Raw genomic sequence first — 17,903 nt, 5'->3', positions numbered from 1 at the left:
AGTCCTTGCATTGACCTAATTTGTCCTGTGGTTGTAGAAAAGTACACGTGAGAGAGCGGAGCACGGAGAATTCAATACTGGAATAAAATTGACAGTCAAGCTGACCCTTACTTTGGCCACCAGGGGGCGGATCATTCATTGTGAAGCAGAGATGATATTTCAGTGAGATCAGGGCTTATATTAAACAATAAACAAACATTAAATAACAATAAATACATTTTTAAAAATGTACAGCCCTTACAAAGTACTAATGAGGTTCTAGGAATATTAATCCTATTGTTTTTGGCCAGCCTGATGCTTCTATATCTGTGCGGATCAAAATAGGACCTTGTTGTACTGTAAGACATGACAGCACGTTTAATGAGAGGAGAGTACATGGCTGTAACTCATTATTTTATGTAATGTTTAGGTACTGTTCCTTTCCTTGAGGCGATTTTCTATTTTGTGTATAACAACTTATGTTAAAGAAGAGTGCACCAGGTAGGTCATTCAAATTTTGTGAGAGGGATGTATTTTGATTGAACACTTTTAGTGCAGGGAGGCTACCAGGTGTGAGCTGTCTACACCTTTACCACAGAGAGGATGCTAGTTGTGAACTGTCTTCCAGGCTCTCAATCTCCTCCACCACTTCAATAATTGCTTCTGCCTGGTCTTGGTGGAATACATAGCTAGCGTTGGAGCGGAATAACTCATGGAGTGATTCTTGGCTGAGGGGTTTTCTCCAGTGTCCATAGAAGGTATCACATCTTCCTGTCACGATCTCTCCAATATCCAGGAGCAGCGCTACTTCTCCGTACATCCTGTCGAAGTTAGCCACATTGTCCTCAGGGTGCTCCACCACCACCTTCTTCAACAGATTGATGAGGTCAGGTCTCCTGAGGCTGTCCTCAATGAAGGAAGAGATGCCCACCTTGTGATCCAGGAGGGCTGTGCAGGCGTTGAACTGGAAGGAGTGTCGGGCCTGGTGCTCAGACTCTGGGAAGGGTCTGTTGATGTACTTGGAGACTGGGACCCTCAGAAGAATAGAGCGGATGGCAGCGGGGTTGAAGGAGCCCATTATATTGATGACTCGGTTTCTGGCTGAGATGGCAGCATCTGCAACCCAGTGCATGCCCAAGTGAGCTGGGAACCTCTTGAAGGCGATGTCTTGTTTCTCCAACAGAAAGCTGTAATCTTGATCTGGCACTGCCAGGGGCGAGGGCTGGTAGTCACCATAAAAAGCACTGAACCCTGAGCAGCCGGGCACATCATCCAAGATGAGTGGGTTGGCTTCCATTCCACGGGCAGCTAAAAGTTCTGCTTCCATCCCAAGTCGGGTGGCGTTGCCAATATGGAGAGGCTTGGCAAGAGTCGCTGCATTGGCCATAGGTGCCTCTGCCAGAGAGGCGGCGATCGCCAGAACATGTGCACATTGGTCTGCATTCAAGGAAAGAAGTTTTGCTGTGGCGGCAGCACTGCCCATGGTGCCAACAACAGATGGTGGGTGGAATCTAATTGGAGATACAAAGAACAGTCTCAGACATGGAATAAGGACAATAGCAGGATAGTTTTGCATGGATAGTACTAATAATAAGTGTGAAGTAATGAAATATGCTAGGAGCATGTCAGACATGTACCATTAATGCCATCATGCAGTGAGGAGGCATTGACAATATGCTAAAATCTAATCAGGCACTCAACATAAATATATAATCCAGTTACAGTGAACAGAAAAATTATCTTTACCATGTTTACATTGTGTGCTATACACATACATGATTTTGTTTGCATCACAGGCTCTTCTTGGGGATATTTCTGCCCTCTCTGCACCTCAGGAACAGATCATAACATTACCCCCTCTAGGGATCTCACTCATAACTCATGAGCTATTTTTACCCTATTTTTTTAGCATCATAACCATGGCATTGAGATACTGCAGCTCCTTGAGGGCATTCTGTGTTGGTCATGGGGTATTAATGTCCTTTGTGGGCATCACATACCTCTTGGGGATATTGCTGGCTTCATTGGAGAAATGCATTAGTCTTCCTTGCACCTCGATGCCTACGTTGAATGCCAACAGGAAGTCTGAGCCACTGGGTCGGGAGCCCACGGGGAGCATCTGGGAAGCTGCTATGAGAGCCGGCAGCACAGCGCCCGAGGGGTGAGTGGCAGGGTGCCAAGTGTCATCGAAGTCCATGGAGTGAGTCTGTAGAAGAGGAGAAGAGGGTTAGGAGGTCCTTCAAGAAGAGGACTAGGAAGTGATGTTAAACAGAGAGATTGTGTCATCGGCCTACGGAAACAATTTACAGACATGGAGGATCCATATTTTAAAATGTTGTTTAGTGACTGCACAGTTGCCCAATACTGTCTCTTTACAGAAGTGGAAACAGACAAGATTGAACACTGGAGTAGACAGCATTAAAACAATTCTCAGAATTTCACCACTTTTAGTCTACGATCTATGGATACATTGATAAGCAGCTGTCAAATTCCTTACCGCCACTCCATTGACATATGCAGCCAGCGTGGGAGGGAGTCTCATTCTTTTCCTTCCGTACACAGAGCTGATCGCAGACAAGGAGAACATGTCCTGTTGGAGAGAGAATAAAGTGATGAATGAAGAGTGCTCCTAGACACCTAGTGGAGGAAGAAGGTAGCTTGTGAGAGGATGGGTAACTCAACTCTAAACACAGGATGGGACATCTCAAACCTGGGGGGTCTATTAGGAGAAAGACAGGAGCAGGTCGGGGATCTCCATGAGCAGGAGTAGAGTTCCTGAAGGACAGCTGTGTATGAGATCAGAGGTCCCCATGTTTATCTGCTTACCCTAGATGATACTCGCTCTCCTGCTATTCTCTCGAGATATTAACTGCTTAATATCTGCAGGGAGCCTAGGGTGTGATTTGTGAAAACTCAAGGTGGATTTTATGACTTGGTCTTTCTCTCTTCTTACCTATTATTTCAGGTAGCAGATCACAATGTTGGTTTAGAGGGTTATTTAATGGGTGGGGAGTCCATGGTGTGATGCTTGGTTAGATCCAAGACTCCGATAAGCAGGTAAAATCTGTTGGTGATACTGAACAACTAAACAACTGGTGCGCTTTCTGGCTTGGACCCTGCCTCCCTTTAAAACATGGGCTCCCGAGGAGATTGTGGCATCGACAGTTTTTAATGGCTTGGTGGTCAATAGTGGGTGTGCTTGTTGTGGCCCGTGTCTCAGGCTGGATCCGAGGGAGATGGTGATCAGCATAGGTCTAGAGGGGTTTAATGGATGATTGTTGCTTTGGACTTGTACGGTGTATTTCATGGTGCGGTATTTGTTGCCACTTACATGGCAGGATCACAGGAAGATGGTCACACTCTTGGTCTAAAAAGTTTTTTTTATGACTGTATGTTGCGGACTATGGTGTCTTCCATGTCTCCTCCTACCTGGCAGGATTACTGGGAGATAGTGCACACTATTGTCCTAGAAGGGATTTTTATAGATGTGTGTTGCAAGGTGTGTTGCCTGATGTGTACCATGTCACCTCTTGCCTGGCACGTGGCCACACTGTTGGCCTTTATGTGTTTTTATGGATGTGTGTTGCATGATGCCTTGCTTGGCATGTTCCATGTCTCTCTTACCTGGCAGTACCCAGGCTGATTTTCACACTGTTTTTCTAGAAGGGGTTTTAACAGACATGTGTTGCATGGTATGTTACTTGGTGTGCTCCATGTCTCTTCTTACCTGGCAGTATCCCAGGGCGGTGTTGAACACATGGGTTGTGCTTCCCACCAGTCCAACCCCGATGCTGTCTAGGATCATACGCTTGCTTCGGTGCTGCACAGCTTGGGACAGGTGATCTACCTGGACTCCATGTATGAAGGAAGCAAAGCTGCTGGTGACCGCCTTCTCCAGGGGGCTCACCTCCAGCGCTGCATGAGAAGCCGAGACAGGATCAGAACTACTGGCACTCTGGGTTGGCATGAGACAAGGGTCCAGCGTATCCGGACCAGAACCAGATCATGTGTATATGGGACAATCATTACACAGGACCCTTGGAGTGTAGACCCATAGAAGTCTCAAGCCAGTGTGAGCAGCACCAGAACCAGTAACTGAAACCATGACATAAGGGACCCATGTCAGGGTGAGTGACACCAGAACCTGTTACTGGGCCAAGGACATAGAGAGATGTTTCAGACCAGGAGGAGTGACACCAGAACAAGTAACTGGACCCAGGACATAAAGTGAGGTCTATAACCAGGGGGAGTGAAATCAGAACCAGTTTCTGGACCCAGTACATAGACAGAGGTTTCAGACCAGGGGATTGACACCAGAAACAGGAACTGGACCCAGGACATAGAGAGAGGTATCAGACCAGGGGGGAGTGACACCAGAACCAGTTGCTGGACTCAAGACATAGATGGAGGTCTCAGGCCAGGAGAAGTGACACCAGAACCAGTAACTGGACTCAGGACATAGAGAGATGTCACAGACCAGGGGCAGTGACATCAGAACCTGTAACTGGACCCAGGACATAGAGAGAGGTCTCAGACCGGGAGGGGGGGGGGGTGAACACCAGAACCAGTAACTGGGCACAAAATACAGAGAGACCTCATACCAGGGGTTGTGAGTGCAGAGACACTTACCTTCCACTGCCGCTGTGTGCACCCGCCTAGACACCCTGAGGATGGCCTGTGGCTTCTGGAAGAAGAAACAAAGTGACATTAGCTGAGTTGTTGCAGTGCATCAGAACATGGAAAGGAGAGTAAAGGGCTAGAAGAACAGAGGGCAACGAGTCTGAGGAGGGAAAGAGGACAGAGAAGGAGACATAACAGAGGAGAGATTTAAGGGTGGTCCCAGGTTCCTGTTAGAGGCTCCAGTCTGTCAAGCTGCAGTCCAAGACTGGCAAATGAGAAACTTCAGTCTGGCCCATGGGCAGTCCCAGATTTGCATATAAGCAATCCTAGGAGGGCACATGCCCTCTCCCAGCATGGCACATAAGACATCACTGCCTGGCATATCAGCAGTGAACGCTTAGTTTATACACATCCCTAAACTTGCTTATTAGCTGTAGGCTGGCACCATAGCCACTCTGTCTCAAGGATCAAACCTGGTGCATGTAAACAGCGCCGCTAGCGCTTTGAACAGCACCCAGGATTTGCACCACCCTGGGATATGATGCCAGCATCTGGACACACATGTGATGTCAGCACTCTGATAAATTATCCCAACACCTTGGCAAATGAAGTCAGCACACTGACATATAATGAAAGTACCCGGCACTACAGGAACCATACTGGTATGTTATGCCAGCACCTTAAGTTGGCATACATCTGGTCGCAGCACTCTGACAAAGGATGCTCATCTTCTGGCCTATGACGCCAGCGCACTGGGAGATAATGCCAGCACCTTGGCACATCATATCAGCACTTTAGGTGGTCTCTGTTTTGGTGCAGGCACTCTGGTGAGATGTTGGCACGGGAACAGTGTGCTCATGATATCAGTTTGCACAGTATGAAACTGTTCGTCCTGCTTCTGTCATGGGCGTGAAATGGACAATGTTCCCAAGGGCACAGTGTAGCACCAGTGTTTACCAAATGGCACAATCCTGTCATCTGGGACCCCATGTATCTATTGGCACAGACTTCTGATCGGCTAAAGTACAGTGCTAATTTGAAAATTCCCCTCAGGGCTGCCTGTAAAGACAATGGCTATTTGAAAACGTTGTGTAACGTGCATTATTACACATTGTGAAAGAAGAACTTACAATCCAGTCCCAAACTCCTCTTACAACAGACCTTAATTACCTAAAATGCTCCTGTTATGCTCACGGTAGACATGCACATTCATATCATGAACAGCACAGAAACACATGACTAATGGACTCAGAGCAGACGATAGAAAATTACATGATGAGGTAAGAATAAAAGGTGCCATTCTTTTATTCAGAAAGGTTAATTTAAAAACGGAAAAGTATAAAAAAATATCTGTATAAAAAGTATTTTAAAATTCCGAGAATGCTAGTATTCTGGCCATGTACAACTTCTAATAAGTGAATGCACTCTCTGCTCTGTTTTAAAACAAATCTCTCTATGAAAATAAATTGAATTTCGGGATCTACAGATAGGCGTTCACCCAATGGAAACAAATGATGCCCCCAAACTGATGCAAAATACTCAAATACAGCGGTTACAGCTGCGAAACCCCGATGGCGGTAGCAGGGGCTCACCTGGAAGGCGCATGTTGTGCACTGATGTCTGCTGTTGTCATAAGTGACGTTTTCTCTGGTGCGTCAGTCAGTCTCTGGGGAGGTCTCCTCTGTCTCTGCAGTCAGTCTTAGTTCCAAGAGAGGTCTCAATCAGTCGCTGTCTTTCTAGATAGATGGTCTCTGTCCACCTAGGAGGGGTCTTTTCTGTCCCTGTCCTGGGACTGTCCTTCGCTCTCTCTCCCGTGCTGACAGGAAGGGGCAGGTTGTGCCTCTAGTGCTGGCAGGTGGAGTGTCTCGTCCGTGTGTCTTGTTTTCGCCTGTCAGATTCCATCTGACAGTGGTGAGCTTTTGGATACCGAGGCGATAGCCTCATTACTCCACATTCATTTTGAGTTTTTTTTAGTCGCTGTTTAGGTTGTCTTATTGATGTGTGACGCGTTGTCACAGTTGAGGGTGGATCACAAGGTCAGCGCTGTGATAGGCCGCGGGTTGCGGTCAATTTGGGTTGCGGAAGTGTCAGCAAGTTTTGTCGCAGAGTCTTGTATTCGTCTGCCAAATGTCTTCTGGCGGTGATGAGCTTTTGATGGCTGCCACAGTGGTTGCCTTCTGACAGTGAAGAGTTTTGGGTACCTGCCGGGGCGATTTGCCCTCAGGCAGTGATGGGTTTTTGGATGCTGTGTTGCTGTTTCAGTTTCACAAGTTTAGCGCTTCGATGGGCCTCGGGTAGCGATCAAATGGGTTTGTAGAAATATCTGCAAGTTTCCTGATCAGTGGGTTATCTTTTTGATCCAGTCCTTTGTAGAATGTCCTGTTGAGTTTGCGGAGATGGTCGTCCAACATCTCAACGCTTAGGTCTCTGTGGAGGTCTGCTGTTCTTGTGAAGATTGGAGCACCTGCTGCAATCCGTAATGCCCTGCTCTGAAGTCTCTGCAGGTCTTTCCGAAGCTGCGGGCGGCAGCCACTCCAAACTGGTGCAGCGTACGTCATGGTTGGTCGAATTATTGCGGTGATTACTCGCACCTTGCTCTGCAAGGGTATCGACTTGGTCTTCAGGAGTGGGTATAGTGCAGACAGTTTTGTTGCTGCTTTCTGGCAGGTCTTCTCTATGTGGTGTCTCCATGTGAGTTTAGAGTCCATAGTTACCCCCAGGTAGGAGCTGCTGTTTTCCCATTTGATCTCATCCCCATTGAGGAGGATCGCTGGGTGTTTTTGTTCAGCTTCCTGGTGAATAGTGTTGCTGTGGTTTTGCTAGTGTTCAGGGTGATCTGCCAGTCGCTGTACCATTCGGAGAGTCTGCTGAGTGATGATTTTTTTTTTTTTTTTGACAGGATGACCATGATCGGACGTTCCTTGTGGTGCTGCTGAGACGATGACCCGACGTTCCTGGGAGGCCATTTTGATCCAGTGCCAGCGCCCAGACGATCGGACCCTCCTACATCGGCGGCTCGGATCCTCCTGCATCGACGGTGCCTCCGGTAGTGATCCCTGCATCAGCTACGCTCGTGGCTTCCTCCCAGCAGCAGAGAAGGCCTGAGGACTGACCCTCATGATCCCTGCCAAGCAGCCAGCCAGCAAGTCGAACCGGTAAGCGCCATTTTCTATCCTTTGTGATAGATGGGCCCTGCTTCCTTACGTTACTTACCTTTTAGGCCAATTGGTGCTTGATTGCTTGCTTAAACGTGCGCTGCTTGATTTTATAATCTGATTACAATGTATTATTGATGCGCTCTGCCTGATTGATTTTACATTCAGATTGCATTTTATCCTTTATGTACTCTGCTTGATTAATTAATTAATTAATTAATTTTGTGCTGAGATTCATCATATATGCGCTCCGCTTGATTGATTTTACATTCAGATTGCATTTTATCCTTTATGTACTCTGCTTGATTAATTAATTTTGTACTCAGATTCATCATATATGCGCTCCGCTTGATTGATTTTACATTCAGATTGCATCTTATCCTTTATGCGCTCTGCTTGATTGATTTTACATCCAGATTGCAACTTATCATCTATGCGCTCTGCTTGATTGATTTTTGTTCAGATTGCATTTTATCATTTATGCGCTCTGCTTGACTAATTAATTTAGCACTGAGATTCATCATTTACGCGCCCTGCTTGATTGCTTGATTCTTTGGCGCTCCGATTTTCGGGGGGAGACTCGCGCTTCGCTCCGCCCTCACTCCCACTCCTCTGGGGTGCTGGGCCTGCGCCTCCCTGGCTTGACCGGGACCAGGCTGCGCACCGCAGTGGAGAGGGACTGAGAGTCCATACCCTGTGCGGCTGAACCCCAAAGCTCGGCCTTTGCCCTCTGGCTCGCCCGGCCACCCAAGGCGCTCCACTGCACCCCCACCAAGCAGCACCAACCATGGAGTCAGACGTCACGGCTCAATCCGCCAACACCGAAGAAGATGACATGGAATGGAAGACCAAGACAAAGAGAGGACGTGAGTCATGCCCGAACTCACCAGAAAAAGCAGCAAAGCTTCCCCGCGCACCCCCCGCAAACAACGTGATTCCAACCTCAAACCGCTACCTGGTTCTCCAAAGTACCCAGGACAATGACGCCTACCCCCAGGACAACACGGCATCTGAACCCGGGACCTCTTCAGGTCCCACAAAGCGACTACAGATCCCTCCCATCATCCTGAAGAACTTAGCCACCCACAAGGACCTCGTGGAGCTACTGGAGGAACACTGCACCGCCCCCTTCACAATCAAGCCCCGGCAGGACCACGCCAAGATCATGCTCACCACACCGGAGGACTACAGGAGCGTGACCACCATGCTCACAGAACAGAAAATGGAGTACCACACCTTTTCACTGACCGCTGCAAAAGCTCAGCGCTTTGTAATTCGCGGGCTCCTAGCAAACGCATCCCTTGGGCACATCACTCAGGAATTATCGGAACTTGGAATTCCAGTCAAAAATATAACGCAGATCGTCTCTCCAGCGGAGAAGAACAAGAAGTTTCCCCTCTTTGTGGTAACCCTGTCGGCAAGCCAGGATGGGAAGCCAGCAGACCTCTCAGCAGTCTCACGGCTCTGCAGTTGCACCGTCACCACAGAAGCCCCTAGAGGAAAACGAGGACCGGTCATGTGCTACAACTGCTAGCGCTTGGGGCACACCTCTGCTTTCTGTCACCAGAAGCCAAAGTGCGTACGCTGTGGAGGCGAGCACACCTCTAACCAATGCACTAGGAACCTTGAAACTGAACCAGCAATATGTGCTGACTGCACAGGACCCCACCCAGCAAGCTATCGTGGCTGTCCCTACCTGCAGAAGGCAAAGAAGGATGGACCACGCAAACCACCCCAACCACAAAAGACTTCCCCACACTCAACTGCAACTGACCAGGGACAAAGGAAGAATTACAAACCCGCATTGACACACAGGATCCCAACTGGCAATCCAACCAACAGCCAAAGCGACGCGCGTGTGGATGGAAGAACATACGCAGAAGTAACAGGACGTCTGATAGAGATCAGGGTGCATAAATTATCCCCACTTCCACGGATAGAGTAATTTCACAGTTACACGCACATACACTCATCACACACTAGGGCCCATTTCACTAACATACGCTCAAATACTCTACCATCACTGAACCTGTGGAAAGAAAACTCCTAAACACCCCGCATCTATATCGAGGTCGATAAGACCTGGTTATTGTAACTGTCCTGAAACATAACCTAAACAATCTATACAACAATAATCAAAATAGAGTACTCAATAATTGACAAGAAATAATAACCAACACCGTATTCAAAAGTATGGTACTTTATCTAAAATTAGTCAAAGAAAAGTAAATCAGAATAAATCATCATTCTCATAATTACCTATTCTAGCTAAATGTCAGAATGGGTCAGGACAGGTCTCTCAGTAAAGTCTCTCGAGTCGCCGTCCTCTCAGCATCGATCCTCAAAATGGCAAAGTGGCGAAGTGGCAAATGGTGAATGGCAAAGTCCCTCCCTAAGCTAACAATTTTTATAGTGTTTTGAACAAAGGAAAGAAACAAAAGTATTCATCGCGTCCGCTGAACCTCTGAGCAGAGCGAGAAGGAAAGGATGTAGCATCGCTACATTTGAAAAATCTCCGCTCAGGAAAAATCGCAAAAATAAAAGCCAGAACAGGAACTGAATATTAAAAAGTATCTTCTTCAACATCCACATTTCCTCTGGTGAGCTCAGAGTTCAGAGTTTTTCTTTAAGGCTCCTTTGTTTTCCAAGGCGGCCAAGGCTGTCTCAATGCATCTGGAGACTTGCCCAGAACTGCTGCTGTCCTCACGGAAAGTTTTAACCAGGCAAGGACTGTGGACAGATGACTCGCATCCATATTCAGCAAGGCCTTTTCCATCACAAACTTTCACTCGAGACTAGGCTGCAAACGGCGGCCATCTTTGGTCAGGCCACAATTGGCCACAATAGACCATCTTAATTGAAAGAGACAAAAACAACGTTACCACAGCATAGTGATTAAACAGTGTTAACCCCACTAATACCTTATGTGTATGTAATTATCTAGCCTTTGCAACACAGAAAAGCATTAATTCAAAAGCGTTTTGTGCTTTAAAATAAACAGCACTCAGCAACATTTAAACATGTAAACACGCACGTTATTATTAGTTAGCACACATACGCGTTCCCACGTGATGTTCTCTCTTGTTAAAACACACATGTTGATCAGTATGAAACACTTACACAAAACAAATAATTAATAATTAATGATTAGTGTTAGTTCGACAAATAGACAAACCAGAGCTTTTAAAAAAACCCGATTGATTTTCAAACAGAAAATCTGCTCTAGCAATCCCCCCTTTGGTGATTTTATCACCAAATAACCCAACCATCCTCTGCTACCAGGAAATTGATAGAGATCAGGGTGCATAAATTATCCCCACTTCCACGGATAGAGTAATTTCACAGTTACACGCACATACACTCATCACACACTAGGGCCTATTTCACTAACATACGCTCAAATACTCTACCATCACTGAACCTGTGGAAAGAAAACTCCTAAACACCCCGCATCTATATCGAGGTCGATAAGACCTGGTTATTGTAACTGTCCTGAAACATAACCTAAACAATCTATACAACAATAATCAAAATAGAGTACTCAATAATTGACAAGAAATAATAACCAACACCGTATTCAAAAGTATGGTACTTTATCTAAAATTAGTCAAAGAAAAGTAAATCAGAATAAATCATCATTCTCATAATTACCTATTCTAGCTAAATGTCAGAATGGGTCAGGACAGGTCTCTCAGTAAAGTCTCTCGAGTCGCCGTCCTCTCAGCATCGATCATCAAAATGGCAAAGTGGCGAAGTGGCAAATGGTGAATGGCAAAGTCCCTCCCTAAGCTAACAATTTTTATAGTGCTTTGAACAAAGGAAAGAAACAAAAGTATTCATCGCGTCCGCTGAACCTCTGAGCAAAGCGAGAAGGAAAGGATGTAGCATCGCTACATTTGAAAAATCTTCGCTCAGGAAAAATCACAAAAATAAAAGACAGAACAGGAACTGAATATTAAAAAGTATCTTCTTCAACATCCACATTTCCTCTGGTGAGCTCAGAGTTCAGAGTTTTTCTTTAAGGCTCCTTTGTTTTCCAAGGCGGCCAAGGCTGTCTCAATGCATCTGGAGACTTGCCCAGAACTGCTGCTGTCCTCACGGAAAGTTTTAACCAGGCAAGGACTGTGGACAGATGACTCGCATCCATATTCAGCAAGGCCTTTTCCATCACAAACTTTCACTCGAGACTAGGCTGCAAACGGCGGCCATCTTTGGTCAGGCCACAATTGGCCACAATAGACCATCTTAATTGAAAGAGACAAAAACAACGTTACCACAGCATAGTGATTAAACAGTGTTAACCCCACTAATACCTTATGTGTATGTAATTATCTAGCCTTTGCAACACAGAAAAGCATTAATTCAAAAGCGTTTTGTGCTTTAAAATTAACAGCACTCAGCAACATTTAAACATGTAAACACGCACGTTATTATTAGTTAGCACACATACGCGTTCCCACGTGAAGTTCTCTCTTGTTAAAACACACATGTTGATCAGTATAAAACACTTACACAAAACAAATAATTAATAATTAATGATTAGTGTTAGTTCGACAAATAGACAAACCAGAGCTTTTAAAAAAACCCGATTGATTTTCAAACAGAAAATCTGCTCTAGCACGCCCACCACCAACACCAACAACACCACCACCACCACCACCACCAACTGCCCCAGCACCATCCTGTGAAATATGCTCAGCCATCAACTGACAGGAACTCATCACGAAGATTGCGAAAACAGTCGCAGACATGAACATCCACCCTTTGGTGACAATGGTGGCGAATCTCATCGCCGGACTTTTCCACGGTGAAGAAAACACCCGCAATCGCAGCACAATCTAAAGGAAACTCCCTCTTCTTGATGTGGAATGCTAACAGCATTCAGAAGAAAACTGCAGAACTCCTGCACCTGATGGAAACCATGGATGTGAGTGTAGCGCTTATCTCCGAGACCCATCTCCAAGGAAGCCAGAAGCTCAACTTAGCAAACCACAGGGTGTACCGCACAGATCGCACCACCGGAGCCAAGGGCGGAGGAACAGCTGTGATTGTCAGCACAAAAGTGAAGCACCACGAGATCTCACTACCACCAGTGGGGAGTGTTGAAGCAACTGGCATACAGATCCAGACATCTGCAGGCCCCCTACGGCTGATTGCCGCCTACTCACCCCCAGGCAAGCTAAGCCCAAAGGACTTGGATGCTTTATTGGACCCCCGCATCCCAACATTAATTGGCGGAGACCTAAATGCCAAGCACCAGTGCTGGAACTCTCGCGTGGCAAACAGCAAAGGACACGCTCCACTTGCCCACTCAAAGAAGGAGGACTTTGTAGTGGCTGGCCCAACTCAACCAACACACTATTCAGGCTCTGCACTGCATAAACCGGACGTTCTGGACATCGTCGTCATGAAGAATCTCTCCCAGTCTATGGAGCTGGAAACCTTAACTGCACTGACGTCCGACCACAACCCAGTGCTGATCACAGTTGGCGACGTGCTTGAAGACCAGCAACAGGGCACCAGACACAACTACAAGAAGGCAGACTAGAGCCTATACAAGAGAAGCCTGGAGGAGACACTGGCCCCTGGCCCCCTACACTGCATTGAAGACATTGACCAGGCGGTTCACCACTTCACAGCTGCAGTCCACACTGCCATCGAGTGCAGCGTTCCCGAGCAGAAACTCCAACGCTGCTCTATCTACGACCTCCCGAAGGGCATCAAGCAGTCGTTTGTGACAAGAACAGAGCCCGGAGAGAGTGGCAAAGGAATCGCACCCCCGACCTGCTGAAGAAATACAACGAGCTGACAAGACAGCTGAAGATGCAAATAAGCCAGCACAGAGGTGAAAAGTGGGAAGCAGCTATGGCTAACTTAAAGGACTCGGACAACTCTCTCTGGAGAATGACCCGACGCTTGACTGGGAAGAAGGAACCAAACCCACCGATACAAGGGAAGACTCACCTGGCATGCAGCAACAGGGACAAGGCTGAGGTCTTTGATGACACGTTGGAGGCATCCTTCAGGCCTAACCAGGCTAGAAAACTGGCAGCAGAAGTTGAGCAAGAGGTCGCTAAACACCACCGGGAGCACACACCAGAAACCGAAGCTGCAAACATTGAGGAATGCTCCACAGGCGAGTTATCAGCCCTGGTAAAGACACTAAAAAACGGCAAGCCACCAGGAAAGGACAGAATAGTCAACCAAGCCATCAAGATGCTCCCAGATGCTGCAGTGGATCACCTTGCTGAGGTATTCAACGCCTGTATGCAGCACCAGTATTTCCCTAATGCCTGGAAAGAAGCAAGAGTCATCGTATTCCCCAAGGCTGGGAAACCACTATGAGATCCTGCAAATTACCGCCCTATAAGTCTGCTATCTGGCCTATCAAAGCTCTTTGAAAAAGTTGTCCTTGCCCGTCTTGTGGACTTTGCGACAAGCGAAAACCTCCTCGCCAAAGAACAGTTTGGGTTCCGGAAAGACCACTCGACCAATCACCAACTCCTCAGAGTTGTGGACATCATCAGCCATGGATTCAACATCAACAAGTCCACTGGAGTAGTCTTTCTGGATGTAGCCAAAGCATTCAACCGAGTATGGCATGAGGGACTGCTTTGCAAACTTATCAAGCTCAAGTTTCCAAGCTACCTGATTAAACTGCTGTCTAGCTACTTGTCGAAACGGACCTTCCACGTGGCGGTACGAGACGAATGCTCAACGCCACGCCCAATCCTTGCTGGAGTGCCTCAGGGATCAATCCTAGGACCATTCCTCTTTAACATATTCACAAACGACATCCCCACGGACCTAAAGAAGACTGATCTGGCTCTTTACGCCGATGATGCAGCAGTCATCTCCGAATCCTTCAGCGAACAGGAAGTGGCTAAGAACCTTGAGTCATCACTCAGCAGACTCTCCGAATGGTACAGCGACTGGCATATCACCCTGAACACTAGCAAAACCACAGCAACACTATTCACCAGGTGGAGTGTCTCTCTCCAGCCAGAGGTTATATACGCTTAAGGGGGAAGTGACATCCCATAAAAAAGCCCTATGTAGTGACATCACTAAAAGGGGCGCGGCGAGGTGTAACCTGGGCCAGGCATCATCCTCTGGGAAAGACCAGGAAGACCTCTTGGAAATTCCTGCCAGCCATATACAGGAGAAAAGAACAAAGGTGGGGGAGGGGCCTGTGGGAAACCCCAGGAGACATCCCAGACTGCTTGGAAGTGTCCGCGAGCCCTCCCCTGGCTTCCCAGGATGGCGGATGGACTTGGATAATAGTGATGGTGATGTCAGAGGGCGTGTGCGCGCGCTGAGATGTATAGCTCCTCTCCTATGTGCTTCTAAATCTGAGCATATATCTATGTATACATGAAACTGCAATTTTTGTTACAATCGAACAGTTACATTGACACATATGGACAATTGAATAACTCTCGCAAACCTCACTCGTAATTTGAGGGAATAATTCATATTTTGTTTCATCAGAAATACATTAAAACAACTGATATTTTTCTGTGGTTTTAATTGTAGGAATGCCTTCTTAATGATATGTATGTATAAATGAAACCGCGATTTAAATTATAATAGAACGTTTGCATTGACACATATGAACCCACTTTGAATAATTCGCGCAAATCTCGCTCTCGTAATTTGAGGGTCCAATGCAGTATTTTTTATAATGAATACTTTTCAAAAACTGATGTTTTTCTTTGATTTTAATTGTTTCAATGCCTCGTTAATAATAACAACCGGCTTTACACAGTAAAAGGAAATGTTTCTCTTTGTAAACCTGTGATGTCATACCTCTGATGCTGGGGCTGGGTGAGTGTGAGGAGAGGGCCCTGCTGGAATCCCCCATAATAACCATGATGATTCACACCTCCCAAGCCCCTCCCACCTCAGACTGTGTATAAAACCTGCCCGAGCAGAGACCAGGTAGAAGACACTGAAACAGCAACACAGCATCCAAAAACCCATCACTGCCTGAGGGCAAATTGCCCCGGCAGGTCTCTTTTGGGGGGCTGGAGGCTGGGGGTTCCCTCTAACATCTGCACTGGGCCCTGCAGGGGGCTCCACTCACTGCCTTTTTTCTGAAGTCAGGAAGCCCCGGAGGTGAGGGACAACAAACACAACAAGCGAAGGTACAGCTGTAGCAAGAGGACTTGAATGAACCCTGGGTGAAGTGTTAGGAGTGAATCAATAAAGAGCTTGAAAGGCTGGGTTGAGGCAGGTTGCATAGTTGGTTGTCTTCATGTGCAGAGCAGGGCCCTTGCACCGCTGCATGACCGTGACTCTTCCCCCTTCACACCCCTTTTTCTCGTCCCAAGCCTCTTCCTACTGCCATGACCTCCAAAACAAAACCAAAAATAGTCTAAATCCTTCCCTTTTCTATCCCCTCACTATCCTTTTCAATCCAAATAACAGACTGACATGTCCACCGCTCAAATTAATTTCTTATTTCACTATACTAGTTCACCACTAATCCTTTATGTGTTCGGGGGTAATGTGCTACTTGCCAAAAAAGAGCTTTAACACCTCACCAGGGGTAGCAAGCACTATATAAGTGCAAACCTTTTTCTCTCTTGTATCCCTCCGCAATCCTTCTCAATCCAAATAACTGACTAACATATCCACCACTCAATATACTTTCATTTTCACTATACTAATACACCACTAATCCTTCATGGGTTCCGGAGTAGCGTGCTACTCGCTGAAAAAAGTGCTTTAACACCTCATCAAGGGTAGCAAGCGTTATATAAATGCAAACCGTTTCCCTCTTCTATCCCTCCACTGTCCTTCTGAATCCAAATAACTGACTAACATATCTACCACTCAAATTACTTTCATATTTCACTATACTAATTCCCCACTAATCCTTTATGGGCTCCAGAGTAGCATGCTACTCGCTGAAAAAGCACTTTGACGCCTCGTCAGGGGTAGTAAGCGCTGTATAAATGCAATTACAACACAATACAATACCATACAATATGGGGTCGCCCTCCGTTTGGAGCAGTTCTTATCACCTCCCTCCCCGCCCCCTACAGAGCAGCCTCCAGAGGTCCAGACCCGGGCACACAAGGAGACAACTTTTGTTTATACAGAGACTCCAGTGATTAACATTGTATTTCATCATATGCACAAATATGGGACGCATCACCTAGCAGTGACAATGCAGTTGTTTGCATCTTTGAGAAGTGCGCATAGCACGTTAATGCTCCCTCACAGCGCTATGAGATAAAAGGTGCAAGGAGAACGGTACAGTGATCTGTTTGAGGAAGTCTATATGTGGCCATGCATCCACCTATACTCCAGAGGTCACAACATGGAGCGCCTTGTAAAACACGTGCCTGGCCGTGACCCGGTCCCTGCACTGCTGAAGCCACCATATCTAGCTCTGGTGAGACCCATGGAGTTCTTTGTGTAAGTCATTCCTGAGCCCTGCAACACTCCCTGGGCCCCTTGGTTTCACCACATGGAGCTCCTCGTGAAAGAAACACAAGGGTCCTGCATCTTTCCCCCTCACTGATGATGTCGCCCCGTGGAGCGCCTTGTGAATCACGTACCTGGATGTGGCCCAGTCCCTGCACTCTTGATGTCACCATATCTAGCTCTGGTGTGACACATGGAGCTCTTTGTGAAACACATTGCTGGGCCCTGCACCAATCTCTCGGCCCCTTGGTTTCACCACATGGAGCGCTTTGTGAAAGACACACCTAAGATCTCCATTACTTCCCTCAACATCCGTGTCACCACATGGAGCTCCTTGTGAGAGACGCATGTGGGACATTCAGCATTACCTGGTCCCTAAGGTCTTGCACCACTCCCCGCTTCTCTCGGTTCACCACATGGAGTTCCTTCTGAAATACATACCCTAGTCCAGCATCACTCCCGCATCCCTTTTCTCAGCGCATGGAGCTCCTTATCAAGGACATACCTGGGCCTGCACCACTGTCTGCACCCTTGGTCTTTCCACATGGAGCTGCGTGTGAAAGACATTCATGGGCTCTGCACCACTCCCTGTGTCACTTGCTGTCACCATACAGACCTCTTTGTGAAAGACGTACCTGAGCACCACTTCCTCCACTTGTGAGGTCACCACAGTGAGCCTCTTGTGAAACACATATATGGGTGCCACGTCCCCCA

At 47.1% G+C, this 17,903-nt stretch overlaps 1 protein-coding gene across 1 annotated transcript; it reads right to left on the bottom strand.

Annotated features, from left to right (window-relative positions):
• Positions 1-568: 568 nt before the first annotated feature.
• Positions 569-9,052, bottom strand: LOC146789117 (cis-aconitate decarboxylase-like). Its single transcript, XM_085631036.1, has 6 exons — positions 9,003-9,052; positions 4,574-4,643; positions 3,707-3,871; positions 2,477-2,569; positions 1,980-2,185; positions 569-1,490 (listed from the first exon to the last, which is right to left on the bottom strand). The coding sequence occupies exons 1-6, from the start codon at positions 9,050-9,052 to the stop codon at positions 569-571; spliced, it is 1,506 nt and encodes a 501-aa protein (XP_085487162.1).
• Positions 9,053-17,903: the final 8,851 nt, after the last annotated feature.

The sequence above is a fragment of the Triturus cristatus genome, chromosome 10 (genome assembly GCF_964204655.1).
Source record: "Triturus cristatus chromosome 10, aTriCri1.1, whole genome shotgun sequence".
NCBI lineage: Eukaryota > Metazoa > Chordata > Amphibia > Caudata > Salamandridae > Triturus > Triturus cristatus.
This window is presented reverse-complemented; position numbering and strand designations above follow the sequence as displayed.

What these genes read in the sequence shown, in the direction of transcription:
- LOC146789117 (XM_085631036.1), bottom strand. Translation starts at nt 9,052, where the DNA reads ATGCGTTTGCTAGGAGCCCGCGAATTACAAAGCGCTGAGCTTTTGCAG. An exon ending in CTCACAACCCCTGGTATGAG is followed by an intron (nt 3,872 to 4,573) that starts GTCTCTCTGTAT and finishes AGCCCCCTGGAG; the next exon opens with AAGGCGGTCACCAGCAGCTT. An exon ending in CATATGTCAATGGAGTGGCG is followed by an intron (nt 2,186 to 2,476) that starts GTAAGGAATTTG and finishes CCTCTTCTACAG; the next exon opens with ACTCACTCCATGGACTTCGA.